This window comes from Crocuta crocuta, unplaced genomic scaffold (genome assembly GCF_008692635.1).
Source record: "Crocuta crocuta isolate KB4526 unplaced genomic scaffold, BGI_CrCroc_1.0 scaffold3, whole genome shotgun sequence".
In the NCBI taxonomy this organism is placed as follows: Eukaryota; Metazoa; Chordata; class Mammalia; order Carnivora; family Hyaenidae; genus Crocuta; species Crocuta crocuta.
The window spans coordinates 9,984,875-10,005,531 of NW_027529934.1; the positions used below are offsets into that span (position 1 = coordinate 9,984,875).

The window sequence follows — 20,657 nt, forward strand, 5'->3', positions numbered from 1 at the left end:
AAAAAAAAAAAAAAAAAGAAAAGAAGTAAAGAAAAAAGGTGAATATGAGGTGCTAGATGTGTTAATTAACTTGATTAAATACATTAATTATTTCACAGTGTATACAAATATTAGACCATCTTTATGGAGCTTGAACAATGTATTGCAGGTTTTTTTTCCTTTAAAATTAAATTTAAAAAAATGTTTATGTATTTATTTTGAGAGAGAGAGAGATAGAGAGAAAGCAGGGGAGGGCAGGGAGAGAGGGAGACAGAATCCCAAGCAGGCTCCGCACTGTCAGCATGGAACCTGATGCAGGGCTTGAACCCATAAACTGTGAGATCATGACCTCAGCTAAAATCAAGAGTTGGGCACTTAACTGACGAGCTACCCAGGTGCCCCAATGTATTGCAGTTTTAGCAGTTCTACCTTAATAAAGCTGAAAACGAAAAAATAAAGAGCAATCCCTGGTATTGAACAAAAGCCATCATAATCCATAATCTCTTCTTACAAAAGGACAGTTGTTTCACATGTAAGTAATATGTATTCATAGAAAAGCAATGGACTCAGCTGTGTATAAAAAAGAACTTTCTCATGTTATAATGTGGACTGTTCTCAAACAGCAAGTACCTTAGTGATACTTACAGCATTACCTAAAGAGGCTTGAAGCATAGTGTAAGGGGAGGAATGATAAACATGCATGGATACAAATATTTAGTCCTTTTTATTTTTTTTAATGTTTCTTTTTGAGAGAGAGAGAGAGCCACGTGCATGTGTGGGTGTGTGGAAAGAGAGGGGCAGAGAGAAAAGGGGACAGCGGATCTGCGCTGACAGCAGTAAGCATGGTTCAGGGCTGGAACTCACAAACCATGAATGAGGTCATGACCTGAGGCAAAGTCGGACCTGCAATCCACTGAGCCACCCAGGTACCCTACTTTAGTCCTATTTAAAAAGTTTTTAATGATTTTCAAATTTGCTGATGTATTTTAGTTATCAAAAGCAGGAAAAATATCCTATACAGATGATCCTAAATTCAGTTAGCTTATAGCACTGTGAATAGGGATTACAACTTCTGATTTCATAGTACAGGATAACGTACCCATACAACCATTTGGGGAGACTTTTGCACAAAGCCATGGGCAATTAATTGGATCCCATGTTTTTAGAGGTGCCCGATGATATAGATTATTTAGTTTTTAAAACCATCCTCAGTGGGGCTTGGTATTATTAGAAGAGTCTATCAAACATCAAAGAGCTACTTCAGGTTAATTCTTACACTGTGACCGGACTTCAGAAATAGCATGCTGTTCATAACAGTATGTGAAAATGAGACTCTGCTCTGTCCAGCTTTGTGGTCTCTGTGGGTTCATCTGCACCATCAGACTTACCTCGCTAAGCGGTGTGCCTTCAGGAAGGGGACTGAACAGAAGGTGTGGAGGTTGGCAGAGAAAAGCTGAGCAAAGCCAATGGAAAAATGGGAGCAAAAAAAAAAAAAAAAAGGAAAGAAAAGAAAAGAAAAGAAAATGCTAGGGATTCTGTGAAGGATACTACCAAACAGAGGGAAGGTTGGACTGAGGTCAAAGTGAGAGAATTCTCAGTTGGAAACGAAACCTTGACATTACATCAGGCTATGAAAAGAGATGCAATTTGGGGGCATCTTAATGGTGATTCTTCAGCTGTGGTCAGGCCTCAAGCTTGACCTCTCCTGCCATTCCCTCCCTCAAGGCTGAATCAGGTGCCTATGGGGTGAATTTGCCTCTCTTTCTATATTTAACCTGCAGTGGCTCTACCAGCACCGCTGTGAAACTCGTCTTTCTAATGATCTCTTTTCTCCGAATGTTCATCTTCCTATGGGGATAGGGAGGAGCACTGTATCTTGTTCATCTCTAAACACTTAGCAGTTTTCAATAAATATCTGTTGATTAAATGAACAGAGGATTGGACAATTGTTTCTGTGCAAGATCCAGATGACATAGTAAAAAGCTTTCTCCACTGAACCACGTTAACTTTATGAATCAGAGATCTTCTGCCTTTCAGGCGACTTCATAATTATAGCCTTCAAAGTGGGCAAAATATTAAAATATATTTTTGACAAAGTTGTAAAACTTGAAAACACCACTCATTAAATTAATGCGGTAAAATATAGAGTGCATACGTTTCAAAAACGAAATCTCTACTTACAATTTGGAGAGAACTCCTATTGAGCAACAGTGCCTTTTAAAAAATAAAATTAAGGAGTGCCAAGGTGGCTCAGTCGGTTAAGCATCCAACTCTTGATTTTGGCTTAGGTCATGATCTCGTGGTGGTGGAATAGAGCCCAGCTTTGAGCCCTGCTTGGGATTCTCTCTTTCCCTCTTTCTCTCTGCCCTTCTCCCTCCACCTTCCAACCCCGGCTTCATGCCCACTCTCTCTCTAAATAATAAACATAAAATAAAAAATATAATTAAATGGAAGCTTCCTGAGTCATCACTTGAATTGGATGTATATCATGTCTAATCTCCTTATTAACATGTTCCTCACCTTCATGCCTGGATAACAGTGAAGTCCTAAAAGTCATTCTTATGTGTTTTATTTTTGTAAGTCTTTTGAAGTTTTTTAAAATTTTCATGTGATTTCCACTTTTTAAACTCAAGTAAGACTTTTTAATATAAACACAGCCTTTAAAACACAGAAGAAACACCGCACACCGCTTTTCAGTGGATAACAAAGGGTAATTCACATCTTACGCTCTTACATTAACTTCTTGGATAGCATATGACGGTTCATACATGAATTTGGAACGAGGAAGAGAAAAGCGGGAGGGACTCCCAGAGAGAATGATTAAGTTGCCTCCGGATCACCACTGTCCTTGAGGGATTTTTGTCAGGGTTTTCTTACTTTCCTCTGGTTTTACTTTGCTTTGAAGAGGTGGCAGGCGACAGGGAGGGGATGGGAGGTTTCCCCTCTCACTTCTGTTCGCTCTCCTGTGTACATGTGAGCTTGTTTTCCCACATTCCTTTGTGAAAAGTAAGGAATTGGTTCTGGGAGGCCACACCTGTTCCCTTACGTGGTGATGCTGGAGATGGGAATCTGCTGGAGATGGGAATCTGCTGGAGATGGGAATCGAGGAGCAAGCACTGCCTGGGAACGCGCAGCAGCAGCAGCCATCCTTAGCAGCCTCTTGGTTGGAGAGGAATTTCCTCCTCCTTCTACCTTTGGAACTGAATCCCATCTCCTGTTCTTGTCTCATATTTCAGTGATGCTTCTTCAAAAACTCTGGTAGGTCGACAGAATGCGTTTCTGCACTCTCTCAGTGCGCTCACATTTGCACCAGAGAGACTGCCTTATCCTCAAGCAGGATAAAGTCTGCAAGGCCTCCTCCAGGCAGCGCAGCCCTCTTCCCTGCCCCGCTCCCACTTTGCCCCGCCAGACCAGGGTGAGTACGTATTCTCATGCGCGTGCGCACTTTCACCCGGAGGCACGCGCGCACTCACATGCGCAGGCGCAGGCGCACTCATGTGTAAGCGCCGCCGCACTCGCGTGTGCGCATGCGCACTCACGCACGGGCGCAGGCGCGCTCAGTCGTTCGTTTGGCGTTACAGATTTCTACCACTTTTAAATCTCTACAAAATACTACTTCTTTTAATTCCTGCCTTTTGCCCTGTCATAATTTAATCTGTTTTGTTTGTTTTTAAATTCTGCATTACCGTAGATTACTGTGAAACCTTTATCATGGATCTTACTAGTATAATCTATAGTGTAGATTTTTTAAAAAAATGTCTCTCCTATGTGTACTTCCCCATCAGGCCCCTGAGCTGTATAGACCAGTCTGAATAGACCATCAAATCAAACTACTGCTTAAAAAAAAAATTGTCGCTTTAATGATGTTACCGCTAAATGTGTTGTGCCTATGTGCTCCATATAGCCTTAAAAATATGAAAATGTGTTAACAAGAGGCTACCAAACTGTGTAGAGAAACTACAAACATTAACTATCTAGGGAAAAATAATCTTCCTTTTTTGTAAAACTTTACCAACTCTATGCTTTCTGTTAATGATTTGACACAAGCAGTGCTAGAAAATAATGTGAAGAACTATACAAAGATAACTAGTATTATAGTCATAGAGTCAGGATTGGCAATTTGCATTTTCTTGTCTTCATTTAAAGTTATTACTTTTATATCTAAGTTTGTTGATGAAATCAATTTCATCAACACCTTTCAGTGTTAGGTTAATTTGAACATTTTCCTTTGGTGAGATGTTATGGCTTAAGATTTCTGCATCCATCAGTGTCCTTAGAGCTCTAGGAAGGAGGCTTAGGGGCAGCAGTCTTGTTGGGACAGAAAGCCTAAAGCTGCATTTCAGTTTCCGTACCACTGCCCCAGAGGCTGAGAAACACCAGTTGTTCATAAAGGGGAGAGGTGGGCAGGGAGACGTGGGTGCTAATGCAGGTCAGGTGCATGGCATGAAGATTCATCTGCTCTGCTTGGGTGTGAGGGGGTAAGGGCCTGTGCTACAGTGGGATGAATGGAGATGGAGAAATGAGTAGAATTTCAAAGGAGACATCTGTGAGACTGGAGTAAGTCATCTATGAGGCTGGAAAAGGATGGTGAAACATAAATACACAGCAAACCCTGAGAATCTGGGCAGCAACCTTGGGTGGGGCAGGGAAGGTATATTTACTTAAGTTAACTAGAGGACTATCTTTTTTGTGGTTTATCCCTAAATCCTCTTCCAGTCTTTATTAGTGGTCCAATAGAGGCACAGAGGCTCTGATAGGAAGTGGGCAGTTGCTTTGTTTTCTTCTCTTGATCTTCCTACATCTGCTGAATCCTTAAAGCATTCTGCTAGCTAAGCAGAAAATGGACAAAAATAAGTTTAAGTCCTTGCCCCGATCTTCTTCCTTTATCTTCCAAAACATTGTCACCTCAAGTAAAATAAAATACAGAATTCCTTACAGAACCCACCAAAAATGTATAAATTAACCTGAGGAGGAAGGCCACCTCCTCCTGGAAAAAAATGGGGCATCTGAGAAAAGCTGGCTTGCAAGGCAGGAAGGGGGAAGATGCAGAATTCTTCCCAGATCTCATGACTGTTCTTTCCTTACTCTGAAGGTTTGTGAGATTCCAGAACATTAGCAAACATACATGCACTTTATGTGTGTCAGAGAGTAGGGCTCAAATTGTTATTTGGATAAACAAATACATATTTTTTGTTCTCTCCTCCAAACGTCCAGCCATGTGTTGTGCAGGGGGCCTGCCCTCCGGCGTTGCTTTCTGGGTGAGAATCAGATGAGAAGAGGCCCTGTTGCATCTCCTTCAGCACAGTTGCCCCCNTCAGCAGGAAAGTGGATTTTCTTTGTGTTTAAAGAAAAAAAAAATGTCCCTGTGTCTGTAGAGATGATTTGCAGTTCAGCCCGGCTGAAGCTGACCGAATGAGACTATGGGCTGTGCCTCCGCCAAGCATGTTGCCACTGTTCAAAATGAAGAGGAAGCCCAGAAAGGGAAGAACTACCAGAACGGAGATGTGTTTGGCGGTGAGTGCCATTGAACTTCACTCTTGAACCGTCGAGCCAGGCCTTTCACTTTCCCAGGAGTGAATATTTGTAGTGTTATTGGTGTTACCTCTTTTGGGGGCTGATGGTAAAGGGCTGGTGAGTTATGGCTAGAAATCAATGCAGATCTTTCACATGGTGCAATTTTCATAATAACGTACATATACAGAATTTTGAGGAGGATTATGGAGGTTTTATACAGAAACTAGCATTGAAGTCAAGTTTTAAATAACTCGTAGGACTTATTAGGTACATAGGACAGCAGGCATTGGGTGTCCAGGTAGAGGGTACTGTGAGACCGAAAATACAAAGGTTCAAAAGTAGAGTGAGTGAGGATTTATGGATGAGAGAGCAAGGTGTTTTTTTAGGGCTAATAGTTACTTTTTATGTGAATTATGAATTTTAGATTAAAAAATACAAGTACAATGAATGTAATAATCTTTCAACCTTTGTATGACAATTCAAAGTGACTTTAGAATATCTAATGTAGAGATTACAGCCTGCCAACTCATGGCCACGTCTGGCTTACAAGTGTGTTTTCTTTGGCTCCTAGAGAATCATAAAGTAAAAAGCAAGGTGGTATTTAAATTTTTTTAATGTTTCTTATTCATTTCTGAGAGAGCGAGCGAGAGAGAGACGGTGTGAGCAGGGGAGGGTCAGAGAGAGAGGGAGACACAGAATCCGAAGCAGGCTCCAGGCTCTGAGCTAGCTGAGAGCACAGAGCCCGATGTGGGGTTCAAACCCACAAACTGTGAGATCGTGATCTGAGCCGAAGTCGGACGCTTAACTGAATGAGCCACCCGGGCGCCCCAAGTGGCATTTAAAAACCAGGATGCTTCACATAAAACCCCAAATTCCTTCAGAAAATCTGGCAACACAGGCTGTGGCAGCAGTGGGGCGAGGTAGCGGCGACCCTTCAGTCAGGCTGTGGCCTCCAGGGAACCATTGAGACTGCCCTTGAATGCACAAGTCCTGTCACTCAGTAACGTCACCTACCTGGCCACTTATGAGCTTTTGAGTTTGCCTCTACATGAGTTTGTTCCCTGGACAATCAGTTGTTGCTCTGATGCCACATGGCTGTATGTTAGCACAAAACCCCAGTGAAGAAGGCAGTGATGCAGTTCTGCTCCTGAATTACTTCAACAGCGATAGCCCACTCAAGGACATGTTCATGGCAGCCCTCTGCCTGAGAGTACCTCTTCCTCTCCCGTTTGATAAAGAACCTCGTTGAAATCATGTTAACAGACAAACAACTGAAGGGCACCATTCAGTCACTGTCACATAACTCTGCCATGTTTTGGTCCATCGTAATGGTTGTGTGGGTCCCTAGTGGAGAACTGATGTGCGGTGGGAAGGCTAATGCTCTACGGAAAGTGGACTAGTATGTAGGGGAGGAGGATTTTGTTTTGTGTCATTTTAAGGAAGTATGTTTGTTGCCTGGAACAGATTTGCTTCTAGTGGTGACTGGCTACAAAATTTTGAACTGTGGGGATGGCTGGGTGTCGCAGTTGGTTAAGTGTCTGACTTCAGCTTGGGTCATGATCGTGGTTTGAGGATTAGAGCCCCGTGTTGGGCTCTGTGCTAACAGGGCAGAGCCTGCTTGGGATTCGCTCTCTCACTCTCTGCCCCTGTCCCTTCGTCAAAATAAATAAATAAACTTTAAAAAATCCAAACTGTGGGGAAGAATAACATGTGAGCATCTGAAGAAAACTAGAATTCAGACGACTGAGGCCGATTTCTGGGAAAACAGTTCATTAGAACTAGAATCATCCTGTCACTCTCACACATTTAACCTTGAAGAGGACGTAATCTAAGGGTGCCTGGGTGGCTCAGTCATGTAAGCCTCCAACTCTTACTTTCGGCTCAGGTCTAAAGTTTGTGAGTTCAAGCTCTGCTTGGGATTCTGTCTCTCCATCCCTCCCAGGCTCACGCTCACCCTCTCTCAGAATAAATAACTAAACTTTAAAAATAATGAGGAAACATAATCTAGTATCAAGGATTTATTCAAACTAACTTCTAGATGATATTCTGTGTCATTATCATTTTTGTAATAAGAGCTACCGTAATGGACCTGCCACCATATGTCACACAGGCGGAAGCATTTATATTCATTTTCTGGGTGAGTTTTCACAACTGTTCTATGAAAGATGTGTCATCCCGATCTTACATGTTTGGAAGCTGAAAGACAGAGAGAATAACTGGTCCCTAGTTGCCCAGCTGTGAAGCCGTACACTCAGGCATCTCTGTGCCAGGGTCTCTGTTACTTTCTTGATGTTGTTCCCAGTTGCCTTGCTGCCCCCCATCGGCCACTCATTCTTCAGTGTGAAAACTTATTGGCTGGCCTGTACACTATGGGCCCAGACCTTTTGCTAACTTCCCTGGAGGATGTAGGGGTAAGTAATATGTAAACCTCCCTTTCTAGGACTTTATAAGCAGATGAAGCAATGTTATGAGGCAGAATAAGGCAAATACCAGAAAAGGAAAAGACATGCATTGTGATAAGAGTCAGGGACATGGAGAGACTACTTTAAAAGGTGGGTTCAGAGCAGGTTTCTTATAGATGTGACATCTGAACCTGGCCTTAAAGGACCAGAAGAATCTAAGCTTGTCAGATGAAGGGTACTGGAAGGTACAGGATGAAGAAAGGCTAGAGGTAATGTGAGACTTACCTAAGAATTATAAATAATTCAGTTTGAATATGGAATATAAGATTTAAGTGAAAGAATTGGCTAGAAAATTTAAGTTAGGGTTAAATCATAGAGAAATTTGAATACCAAATTATAATCTTTAGAAGGATAAACTAAGAGCAAAAACCAGTGATATCTGATATATGGTGCTTCTTTTCTGCCTGGCAATGAGATCACTTAACCAACCAGTTGGTAATTTAGTTTCAGCTTTTATGGGTGAGGAGACTCTGTTATTCTAAAGTTCCATGTATATTTGGCAAATGTTGGCATCTGATAAAGGAACCTTTTATTAGTCACCTATTGCTGGGTATTGGACAACCTCAAGATCTCAGTGGTATTCAACAATGAGCATGTCTTTCTTGATCACGAGTTGGTGAGTCAGCTGGAGTGGCTCTGCTCCATGTCTCTCTTGTCTTCCTCCTGGGACCGGCGAGCCACGGGAGGAGGAGGGACACGCTCTTCTTTGGCAGAGGGTAAAAGTGCAAGCAATACATAAGATGCCTCTTAACCTTGGGCTTATATCTGGCACACCGTCACTTGCCCCCACATTTTGATGGCCAAATAAAGTCACATGAACAGGCTCAAAGACAAGAGGCAGAGAAATACATCTGACCACAGTGCATTAGTGACAAGGATGTGTTTGCAAAGAAAGGTCAAGAATTGGGGCTAACATGGGGTGCCAGGGTGGCTCAGTTGGTTAAGCGTCTGACTCTTGATTTTGCTTCAGGTCATGATCTCGCGGTCATGGGATCAAGCCCTACATCGGGCTCCATGCTGGGTGTGGAGTCTGCTTAAGATTCTCTCTCCCTCTCTGCCTACCCCTCTCCTACTTGCGTGCATGTTCTCTTTCTCTCAAAGAATAAATAAATAAAAGGTTATTTTAAAAAATTAGAGCTAACAATTCAGTCCACCCCAAGCCTGCACAGTCATTGCTGTGTGTGTGGCTTCATGTAGTCCATGCCATAAAGTGCATTCAAGGCCTCTGCTAGCTTTTTTTGTCCTCCTGACACTCATACTGAAGTTTTATTCCTCAAGCATTCATCATCTTGTTACTCTCAAACATAAACATTTGTGGGTTTGTGGCATGGTGTTAGGTAAAGCAGAACAAGGAGGGAGACAGCGTCTTGAACTGGGCAAGGGAGATAGTTTTGGCTAGTCCCTCAGGGCTCTAGAATTGTCAGAGGGCAGTGTGAACCTCAATGCCAGTATCCCAGATGCTACTGAATGCTTGGGTTTGTCTACGACAAGAGGAGGTCCTATTTCTGTCTCTCCACTTAAATTTTAGTTTGCAAGCAGAGTAAGGGTGCAGAATCCCGATATGAGCACAGACGGTCACAGGTGAAAAGCAGATCTGGCTCTCGTTTAACCATTTGGTATCTTTGTCATCCACTGTTCGTAATTCATTGCCTCATAGGAAAGAACGCCACCCTTAGCAGCTTGAAACAAGCACTGATTTACTACTTTTCACAATTCTGTGGGGTGCCTGGGGTTCCGTTTTTGCCTGGGCTCGACCAGGTAGCTGCATTCAGCTGGGAGCTCAGCTGTCTTCAGGTGACCAAGAGGGCTTCAAACCTCTCTTTCCAGCTAGGAAGTCAAACTTTTCACACGGTGGCTGGTTTCGAAGAGAGGAAGAAGAAGCTGTCAGGCCAATGAAGACCTAGGCTCAAAAATCCAAGAAGTCACTTTGGCCTCATTCTGTTGATTAAAGCAAGTCATAAGACCAACCCAGAGTTGAGAGAGCTAGACATCTCCATGTATTGAGCCTGCCCTCTGGGACGAGAGAAATTGGTGGGAGCCATCTTTGAAGACTCTCAGCCACTGAGAGAGGCAGTGAGAACCCCATGACTGGATTATATTCCAACCAGACAGTTATAATCTGCTTTCTAAATCTCTGCTCTGCTTTTCACTGAATAAAGTTGCCTCATTCACTTTTTAGAAGTCGTTTTTAAATGTTTTTAAAAATGTTATTACTGCTTGTTGTTGAAGAGTTGACCAAGTCCTTGAAGGATGGCATGTTTGGGGATGACTCAAGTATGTCTCTGAGTGTGTGTATACACACATTCGATCCTTTTCCTAAAGGTGTGAATTTAATTTTGGAGCTTCTAAGGACATGCTGGGGAGCGCTGATAAACAGTGTTTTTACAAATGGTAGTTTCCATTTTTCTGTCACGGTTTGATCTCCGTGATGTTTTGGTTGTTTAGGAGATCAACCACTCCATTGTATGTGACAGAATATCTGTAGAATGTTCCAGCATGGAGGACTGACAAATGGGCATCTTGACTCCTAGACTTCATAGAATTCAGGAGGTCACTGACAAGGAACTTTATCACTGACATTTACTTATAGACTTTGTTTCACTTTAAATATCGAGACATAAAAAGTTTCAGATCTAAAGTTGTGCCTCACATACGTGTGGCCCTTTCAGAAGTAAAACCCAGACCAGAGAGCTCTGTCTCCAGGTTGGAATTTTCCTTCCCTCAGTGGTCAGGACAGATGTGAATAGCGGTCAGCAGATCTGCCAAGGTCATTCGGAGGACGGCTGAGCAGATTGCCAAAACCAGCTTGCATAAAGTAAGTGACCAACAGATTCAAGTTATCATGAACTAGTTAAGCAAGTTCTAAGGAAAACCAAGTGCTTATTGGATTTCTTTCAACAGGCATTCACTTGGACTATTAAAGTAGGTTCTCAGAACAGATTCAGGCCTTATTAGGGAAATTAACATGTCAAACCAGAGATCATTATCTCTTCTGCAACCCACCCCAAGGAGGGGAGGCTCTTTACTTATATTGACTTTAAGATTTGCCTGAAGGTCACCACCATTCTTCCAGTTAACAGGCTTTAGTCTTGAAAAGGCTTTAAACTTGAGGCCTTTGTCTCCTTCAGTTTCCATCTTCTGTGACCGTTCTCCCTAAAATCTGTTTTCCGGCTGCCATGAAAGTTCAGGCAGTTAGGGCCCATCACCCAGAACAGCACAGCGTCCTCCAAACAGATTTCCGGTAGCCCCCTTGGTCGTTTGTTGGCTTCTTTGATTTTTTTTTTTTATGTTGTTCACTTCTAACTCTCTGGCTTTTTTGTACCATTGTCCGATTCCTTCAGCTTTTACTAAGTGCTCCTCTGCCCGTGTTCATTCTCCTGCTCCAGAACTTTCTGTCGTGCCTCGTCCTTAGCCAGTAAAATCCTAAATCCTTAGTGAATGCGCAGGACCTCTCAGATGGCTCATACCCACCTTGGCAGCCTGGTTTCATATTCGGTTCCTTCATGTTCCCTGTTCTCCAGCCAGACGGGACAACTAGCCCTGTGAGCTCGAACACACCTTCTGTCCCCCAGGCCCTCTGGTGAGCCACGACCCTTTCTTGGGGTGGGCCTTTTCTCCTGCCTTCATCTTTTTAAATTCTGCTTTTCTTCCAAACTTCACCCAAATTGGCATGAACCTTTTCTAAAATCTCTTTCCTGCCATCTCAGAATACCTTTTTACATGTTTATGTCTTTGGTTTATTTCTTTATATGTCTCATCTCATTATTTGTGTACATGTATCATCTCTCTTATGAGCTGGTTGGTCCCCTGAAGGCAGAGACTATATGGTCATGAGAGGAACCAGGGTTCCCCAATGCTGGGAGCTGGACGCAAAGCGGGTGTTTGGGGATCAGGTTGGGCCCTGGCCCGCACCCAGCTCCCCTCCACGACTAGGTGGCTGAGTTTGGCTTAAGGACCGAGAGTGTCTGAAGTTTATAAATAGTCCTGTAAGTGGAGGTGTTTAGATTATTGCAATAAATTCTTCTGGAGTAGCAATGTAAGACTGAGTGTAAAAGGGAAGCAGGAAGGCAAGATTTTGGCCACTTGGTTTCCCTTAGGCTCTGTATTGCTGTATAGCTTCAATTAAGCTCTGACCCTCAACTGTGTAAATTGGGAACATCTAATAGGATTGTGCGTGTGTGTGTGTGTGTGTGTGTGTGTGTGTGTAGGGAGAAAGATGGTGTATTCTAATCTACTACCCATCTAAAATACTGGAGGGGCCAAGTTCACAGATTATGGGGAAGATCAAATAAGAGAATATATCATATTCACTCAGAAATTCAAGCGGTTGAAGGCAAAGTAATAATTCACTGTTTCTTTCTGCAGTAATTTCCAGTGGCATCAAGTGAAGATTAATTAAAACGAATCTGTGTTTATGAGACAGTAAAAGAGAATAATGCCACCAGTGTGCCATCCAGGGTAGTAGCCACGGGCCACCACTGTCTGTTAAGCATGTAGAATATACCTAGTTCTAATTAAGATCTGCTGCGAGCCTGAAATATATACAGGATTTTAAGGACTTAGTATAAAAAAGAGTAGGCATGCCAGGTGGCTCAGTCGGTTAACTATCCGACTTCAGCTCAGGTCACAATCTCATGCATGGCTCATGAGTTTGAGCCCTGAGTCGGGCTCTGCGCTGACAGTTTCCAGTTCTGTGTCTCCCTCTCGCTCTGCCTCTCCTGTGCTCACACACACTCTGTCTCTCTCTCAAAAAATAAACAAACATTTTAAAAAAGAGTATAAAATAGCCCATGAATAATTTTTTATTAATTGCATGTTGAAGTGATATTTTGGATATGTTGAGTTAAATAGAATATACTATTCAAATTAACTTCATCAGTTTCTTCTTGCTCATTTAATGTGGCTACTAGAAATATTTAAAGTGTGCATTATCTTTCTATTGATGGTGCTAATTTAAGTCACTGAAAGGTAGTGTTGGTATTTAGGGCTCCCTTTCCTTTCCAGTTTCAGCCTTGGAGTTTGCTTATTCTGGAATCCAAGAGAAAGTGAGTTAGTTGGGCTGAGACAGCAGCCTCAGTTTCTGCTCCGACTCTCCATAGGTGGGACATGCACTCAAATGGGGAGCACGCCATCGGGACACAGGACAGCTCACAGGGCAGACAGGGGAGCAGCCAGGAAGCTGAGGAGGAGCGGTCTCTAACTTGCTCACCCTTGGCACTCATTTTTGGTACCGTCTTTAGTTGCCTCTCCAGTGGCTTCTTTTGCTGGCCTAGGGAGGCTTCTGTTGACTTCTGAAGTTATTTCCCAAAGTTCAGAGAGGAAATTTGCCCCCTACCTTTTTTGTCTGTTTTCAGTAAGTTGATAAAGAACCTTAAGGGCAGGACAATCGTTTGATGGGTTTGTAATAGAGTCAGACCATACTCACGAAAGCTGAATGAAAATGTAAGTCAAGTTGAATGAGGAACCTGGCCCTCTGAGTATCGTCTTTGAGAACCCCACGGTGTCTTGAGCTGAGCCTCAGAAAGGTCGCAGTGGCTTGAAGTGCACATGGAGCTCATGAAATGATAGAAGCCAGCCCACCTTGGCCAGGAGTTTTCACCACATTCTTCCAAAGTACAAGTGCTCAGCCCGGCGCCTCAGAGTAGGTGCTCAGAGTGTCCTGGTTTCATTTCCTTCTTTGAGACAGTTCCTAGGCCATTCTGACGTGTTTTTGCCTCTTTGACACAGACAGCCTTCACCGTGATTGTGAGTTCTCTCACTAGCTGGGGTTGGTCCCCACTTCGCCACTTTTTGTGTTGCCTCTGGCAAGTGACTTAACCTCATTAGTGCCTGCATTTTCTCCTCAGTATTACCGAGGGAGATAATAATGGAACCCACCACTAGGAGTTGTGTGGGGTATCAGATAAATTAACAATGGAAAGCACTTAGAACATGGTCTGGTGCATAGTTAGTGCTCAAGCATCAACTATAAATATGAATAGATTTGCCCCACCTCTTCACTCTTGCCCCTCACTCACCTCAAAATAAACACTGCTGGAATGTTCCGCGGGGCAGAATTTAATCTAGCTGAGGTAGAATCAGTCTGACTTTCTCTTTGGAAGAATTTCCTATAACAGAAAGTCAAGAAATATTCTTCTTTCTACATTTAAAAAAAGAAAAATACAAGTGCTATTTTTCTTTCCCTTGCCATTGATATCACGGACCTGTTTAATGGTGTCTGTATAGAAAAGTAGGACCATTTGCCACTTATTGCTTCAGTACAGCCTGGTTGCGAGACAAGGGAGCCTCTGAGGTCACAGGTACTAGTGGCCTCACATGCCTGCTGAGCTCTTGGGGGCGCCCCTCCAGCTTTATGTCTAGAGGGTTTTCTTCAATTGCCCTGTTGGCCCTCTGGGTGCCTGGTCTTTGCAGCTGCCTGGAGCCCTTCTTCAAGCAGAAAATAAGAAAGTTCTTTGCTGTCAGTGCAGAGCCTGCTTTGGATTCTGTCTCTCTCTCTCCCCCTCTCTCTCCTCTCTCTCTCTCTCTGCTTGTGTTCTGTGTCTCTGAAAATAAATACATAAACTTAAAACAAAAAAAAAAGAAAGAAAGAAAGAAAGAAAGAACTTGGCCCTGGAGAAGGCAGTGGAGATGCTTCTGGTACCTTCCAGTGAAAGGCACAGAGAGGACTGGAGCCGCAGGCAAGTCTTGTTTTCTCTTCTGGGGGAGGTTCTCACAAAGTGACTCAGCAACAAGAGAGAAGCTGGGAGGGTTTCTTTTACCCATAGCACTTCTCCTCTGAGTTATTTTCTCCCAAGTGACATCACAGAATTCAGAAATTCAAAACAGTGGCTTCTTCCCAGAATCCTGGCTGATGTGGCAGAAAGGGTGTGTTTTGCCATAAGCACCTGTCTGGCTCCACCCACCTGGGAGCACTCACCTGACGGCACCTCTCTGAGGCTTAGCCTGGCTCTCCTCCCCAGAGACCAGCCCGGTACCTCCCGTCCTCACCTGGAGCCTGAAGTGTGGCTGTGTCTTTTGCCCCTGAATTATTATATTAAAAGCACAACTATGAGACTCATAATTTACAGTTTCTATTGTTATCTCCATTTGATGCAAAGGAAGATGAAGCCATGCCAGTCCACTTAAATAACAAAGCAGGACTGTGGCTAGAACTGAGGATGTGGATTCCCGACTCCAAGGGAGATCCCCCTCTCTGGAATAAGATATGTCTTTGCTCTTAAATCTAAGCCAGCCTCTGCTCAGGAGTCGTTGGTAACTGGCTGCTTGAGCTCAGCCTCAGCTTTTAACCGAGGATGTCTGAAGACTCTATTGCTGTATTTAGGGCTAGTATCAGTAGGCCTAAAATTCACTGTGATGGTGAATGCATGGGCCAGAGACCTGGCAAACTGGGTTCAAATCTTGGCTCAGCCACTCACTAACGTGTCACTTGGCAAATCACTCTCCTTGCCTCAGTTTCCCCATCAGTATAATATGGGGAGAACTAGTACTTAAGTTGTCTTCAGACGACTGTTGTGAGACTTAATGTATGAGTGTATATAAAGCCCTAAGAATAAAACTTGCCACATAATGGCATAATGAGTGCCATTCATTAATATCATCACTGTATTAGCAGCCTTAGTTTCCCTTAATTATGCTGGCGGGTTGGGGAAGCATAACCCATTGATTACAGGTGTGTAATTCTCCAAGGTTTAAAAGTTTATAATTATCCATATAATACTTATCTCTTTATTTTGTATTTTTAATTAAAAATTTTTTAAATGTTCATTAGAGCATGTGTGTGTGCGCGTGTGCGCGCGCACACACACGCACACACACAGAAGTGGGGGAGGGGCAGAGAGAGAGAGAGGGGGAGACACGGAACCCAAAACAGGCTCCAAACTCTGAGCTGTCAGCACAGAGACCAACATGGGGCTTGAACTCACTGACTGTGAGATCATGACCTGAGCCGAAGTTGTATGTTTAACCGACTGAGCCACCCAGGTGCCCCTATTTTGTATTTTAAAATATTTATATTCCTATAATTTATGCTTTTTCTGTTTTGACCTAGATCAGCTTCTGTTGTGTATAAAATGTGCATGTATGTGACCAGGTGTGTGTCTTTAAATCAAAAGACTAAACTATGTGATTTGAGTGGTGAATATAATATTATGCGTTATTTCTATAAAAGTGTGGTTTAAAAAAAAATAGTCCCATCATAGAAGTTAACAGGTAGGGGCACCAGGGTGACTCAGTCAGTTAAGCATCTGACTCTTGATTTTGGCTCAGGGCATTATCTCAAGGTTTGTGGGTTCAAGCCCCACCCCAGGCTCTGTGTTGATGGTGTGGAGCCTGCTTGGGACTCCCTCCCTCCCTCCCTGTCTCTCCCTTTTCTCTTTCTGTCCCCCACTTTTGCATGCTCTATCTCTCACTCTCAAAATAAATAAACTTAAAAAAATAACTTTGTTTAAAAAAAAAAGTTAGGGGTGCCTGGATAGCTCAGTCAGTTAAGCATCTGACTGCAGCTCAGGTCATAATCTCACAGTTTGTGAGTTTGAACCCTACGTCAGGTTCTGTGCTGACAGCCAGAGCCTGGAGCCTGCTTCAGATTGTGTCTCCCTCTCTGCCCTTCCCCCACTTGCTCTCTCTCTCTCTTTCTCTCTCTCAAAAACAAAAATAAACATTAAAAAACAGAAAAAAAGTTAACATAAATCTGTATGTGTGTGTGCACGTGTGTGTGTACACGCATGCCTGTGTGTGTGCAGTACGGTGCAGCATTTCCCTACTCTTGGGTTTGTTGTGCTCACTGAGGATGTTTATAGAAATAAGAACATTTCTTTGTGAAGTGCTGTGGAGGGGCCAAGAGGCAACAGACACATTGATGCCCTCAGTGATTGTAATTGAATAAATGCATCCATAACAACTGAAATAGAAAGATGTACAAATTAGATACTATTTCAATTCATATTCTATTCTTTAAAAATTCTTTGTTATTTATAAGTCTAATATTAAACATTAAATCCCTTACTCCTCTCTGCATATTAGAGTTTTTTAGATGAATCTAAAGACTGAACTGTGAAACATGAAACCGTAAAAGTACTATAAAAAATATGGATGAAAAAAAAATTCCGGTGAATGTTTTTATAGTCTTAGGTTTGTAATGCCACAAAATCCAGTGCCATAAAAAATGTTGATAAATTTTATTGCATAAAATTCTCTGCACAGTAACATAAACAAACCGTCCTAAACTAAGTTAAAAGACAAATGTCAGACAGAGTGAGAATAATATTAGTAACATAGATAAGATTAATATGACTAATATAAGAAGACTCTTAAATTTATAAGGAAAGAATGAACTGTTTAATTGAAAAATGGACAGCATTTGTGACCAGGCAATTAAAAAAGAAAAAAATACAAAAGGCCCATTAACATGCAGAAAGATACTCAGCTTCTTAGAAATCAAATAAATGACACCAAAGAAAACAGAAGAGCTTTTTCACCCCTCAGATTGTCAGGAACAGGCATCTGTCCACACTATAACTGGGAGTTTGGGGGAGGGGGGGGCACCAAAGAATTATATATACATAAAATGTAAATGAGCATGCCCTTTGCCCCAGCATTCCTGGTTCAAGGAATTTACCCTTGAACCTTACAATAATTTAGGAGATAATTGGACGAACCTGTATGCTTCAGGGCCTTTCCCACTAATGAAACATACATCAGATACACCCACTAAAGATTAAGGTTCTGTATTTATTGAGATGAGAAAAGGTCTACAACATATTAATAAATGAAAACAGTAAGGGATTTTACATAGCATCATAGCATATCTTGTTTGTAGGACTTATTTGTATAAAATCTATGTAAAATTTTGTGCAGCTGCATTTAAAAATATATTTGGGAAGGCTGTTCACCAAAACATTAACAATGGCAAATATATTGTGAAGTCTCAGGAGATTCTTAATTTCTTCTTTGTATTTTTCTGTGTGCTTTAAATCTTTTATGGTCAACATGTATCATTGAATACCACTTATTATTTTGATAAATATAATTTTATGTTTCCATCTTCCAATGGCCTACAGTTGTGCTTTCAGGGCAATGTGAAATCTATCCCATAGGAGAAAGCTCTATCACTGTAAATAGCCCCCAGGCAATAGGGATTAGCCTGATAGACTTGTGTGCCCAGGTAAACAGTTGGAATCTGATCATGGGTGCTTGTCAGCTAGCAATTCTTTCTATTAAGGATTTAGTGACTACCTCGCAGAGCTTTGCCACTGTGCTAGGCACTGCAACTTGGTAGATAAATGTAGTCCCTGCCTCTTAGGAACTGATATGATGCCCATCTGTTAGATGGGCATCTCAACAGGAAAAAAAAAATGCCAGTATCGTATGATGATCATGCAGAAGGGTCTCTTCTCCTAGGAGTTGAGGAAGACACTTAAAGAGAACGATGAAGATCTCAGCTGAGTCTTAAAGGATGAGTAACAGACAAAGAACAGAGGGAGGGCAGGAGTAAGGCTAAGAGACAGTGAAAAGGCTCACAGGTCCACTGTGCATTGGGGCTGTTGAAGGGAGACTGGGAAGCTTTACCAGTCCAGTGAGGACATAATTTTAGAGAATCTCACATCAGGACAGATGTCTTAAATATTTGGAAATTTTACACTGTAATTTTTTCCAAAATACTGAAAAGCTCACACAGAATCATAATTATGTCAGAGATCAGACAACTGGCTGAGAATTTAGAAAACACTGGACAGAGAATCTAGAAGATTTGATGCTAATTCCTTGAGCCATCGAAGTGGTTAGCCTCACTTGAGTTTTAATAATTATAGATCCTGAAACACTACTGCCAGCGTATTGCCTTGCATGCATGTTAGGACTATACTATCATTCTTTTTAAAAGACTGTTATCATTAAAAACACCATTAAACCAGCTGAGATAGAATTTGATCATATGGTGTTTGTCCCATGTGGGAATTAGAACATGACTCTGTTATTTATTGTTGCACACTGGTGATGTCTCCTGAGTAGATTCTATATACGTCATATGTCACACGTAAATTCTTCACATGGGATGAAATAAGAAATACAAAAACATGGCAATCATTTCTCTGAGAAGCATGAAGGAACTTGTTGTTGCTGTGTCTTTGCCCCAGTCTTAGAGGGGAGGATTGGGATACAGTGGGAGGTAGCAATTTCCATCTGCCTGGGACAGAGCAAGACTAGATCTACCATTCACTCATGCACCCATTCTTCCTAAGAGTTCAGCTGTTAAATATTTCTAGTTGAGTAGTTTGTGATTATAAATTGGTGTCACAGTTTAATTTTGTTTCTGTGTTTACAAACAGTGAGGAAAATTGCTTCATCCTATTAAGTAACTCCTAAAGCAATACTCCTCAGTCAGTGGTTGTTGATTGGCCAGTTATGAGGTTAGAATGGCTCCAGTTGAAACAATGTTTATGAATGGGTCCTGGGAGCTGGTGGGTGTGGATAGAATAGAAGCAGAATCAGGTGACTTGCCCACAGAGTTTACCCTATTTTATTATTTTTTTTAATGTTTTATTTATTTTTGAGAGAGAGAGAGACCGTGAGCAGGAGAGGGACAGAAAGAGAGGGAGACACAGAATCCAAAGACAGGCTCTAGGCTCTGAGCTGGCAGTCAGCATAGAGCCTGACGCGGGGCTCGAACCCACCAACTGTGAGATCATGACCTGAGCCGAAGTCAGATACTTAACTGACTGAGCCACCCAGGTGCCCTGAGTTTACCTTATTTTAGAAAAGACACTGTTTATGCCCAGGGAATAATTCAGTGAGAAACAAAGACTTGAAAACCTGTAACAAAGTGCTACATTGTCTGTTGGTACAACATGTCCATGAATACCATGGACAAAGGAAAAATAGACTCCTGTGAGGGTAGAGAGAAGAATAAAATGCTATAGGAGAATAAAGATGTTTCCTTCTTAGAAAAAAATCTAGCCACTATTCAGTAAATCATAAGTCTTTTAGGATCATTGACTGAGTTCCTTCAAGATAATGCTTATGGGGCACCTGGGTAGCTCAGTTGGTTAAGCATCTGACTTCAACTCAGGTCATGATCTCATGGTTTGTGAGTTTGAGCCCTGCGTCGGGCTCTGTGCTGATGGCTCAGAGCCTGAAGCCTGCTTCGGATTCTGTGTCATCCCTTCCCTCTACCCGTCCCGTGCTCATGCTCTGTCTGTCAATAATAAATAAACATTAAAAAAATTTTTTTAAGCTATTGCTTATAATTTGATTACACACCCACTCTTGCCTTACATAACCAAGTGCTTAACATGTAAGTTGTTCGATAATAATGGATGGATATTGTGAGGCACCTAGGTGGCTCAGTCAGTTGAGCATCCACCTTAGGCTCAGGTATTGATCTCAAGATTCGTGAGTTCAAGCCTCGCATAGATCCATTTCAGATCCTCTGCCCCCCATCTCTCCCCCACTCACACTCTCTCAAAAAAAGAATAAACATTTTTAAAAAAGGATAGCTATTAATAATAATGACAGCTTACGGAGGTGGGGTGTCATGTCCACTTATAGGTGAGGGCGTGAAGACCAGTGAGAAGTTAAGTAACTTGCCTAAGTGTACACAGGTAAGGTGTTAACTCGGAGTCTGGTCAGGAACACAGCTGTATCTGATTTAAGAACTTCAGGGGTGCCTGGGTGGCTCAGTCGACTGAGCATCTGACTTCAGCTCAG

The 20,657-nt window shown here is 42.3% G+C and overlaps 1 protein-coding gene across 1 annotated transcript in view; it reads left to right on the forward strand.

Annotated features, from left to right (window-relative positions):
* Positions 1-5,291: 5,291 nt before the first annotated feature.
* Positions 5,292-20,657, forward strand: part of CUNH1orf21 (chromosome unknown C1orf21 homolog) — a 142,571-nt gene continuing 127,205 nt past the window's right edge. The window contains exon 1 of the mRNA XM_077763261.1: positions 5,292-5,493. Within this exon, the coding sequence (XP_077619387.1) occupies positions 5,400-5,493 (94 nt within the window). The 5' untranslated portion in view covers positions 5,292-5,399. The remainder of the gene's footprint in view (positions 5,494-20,657) is intronic.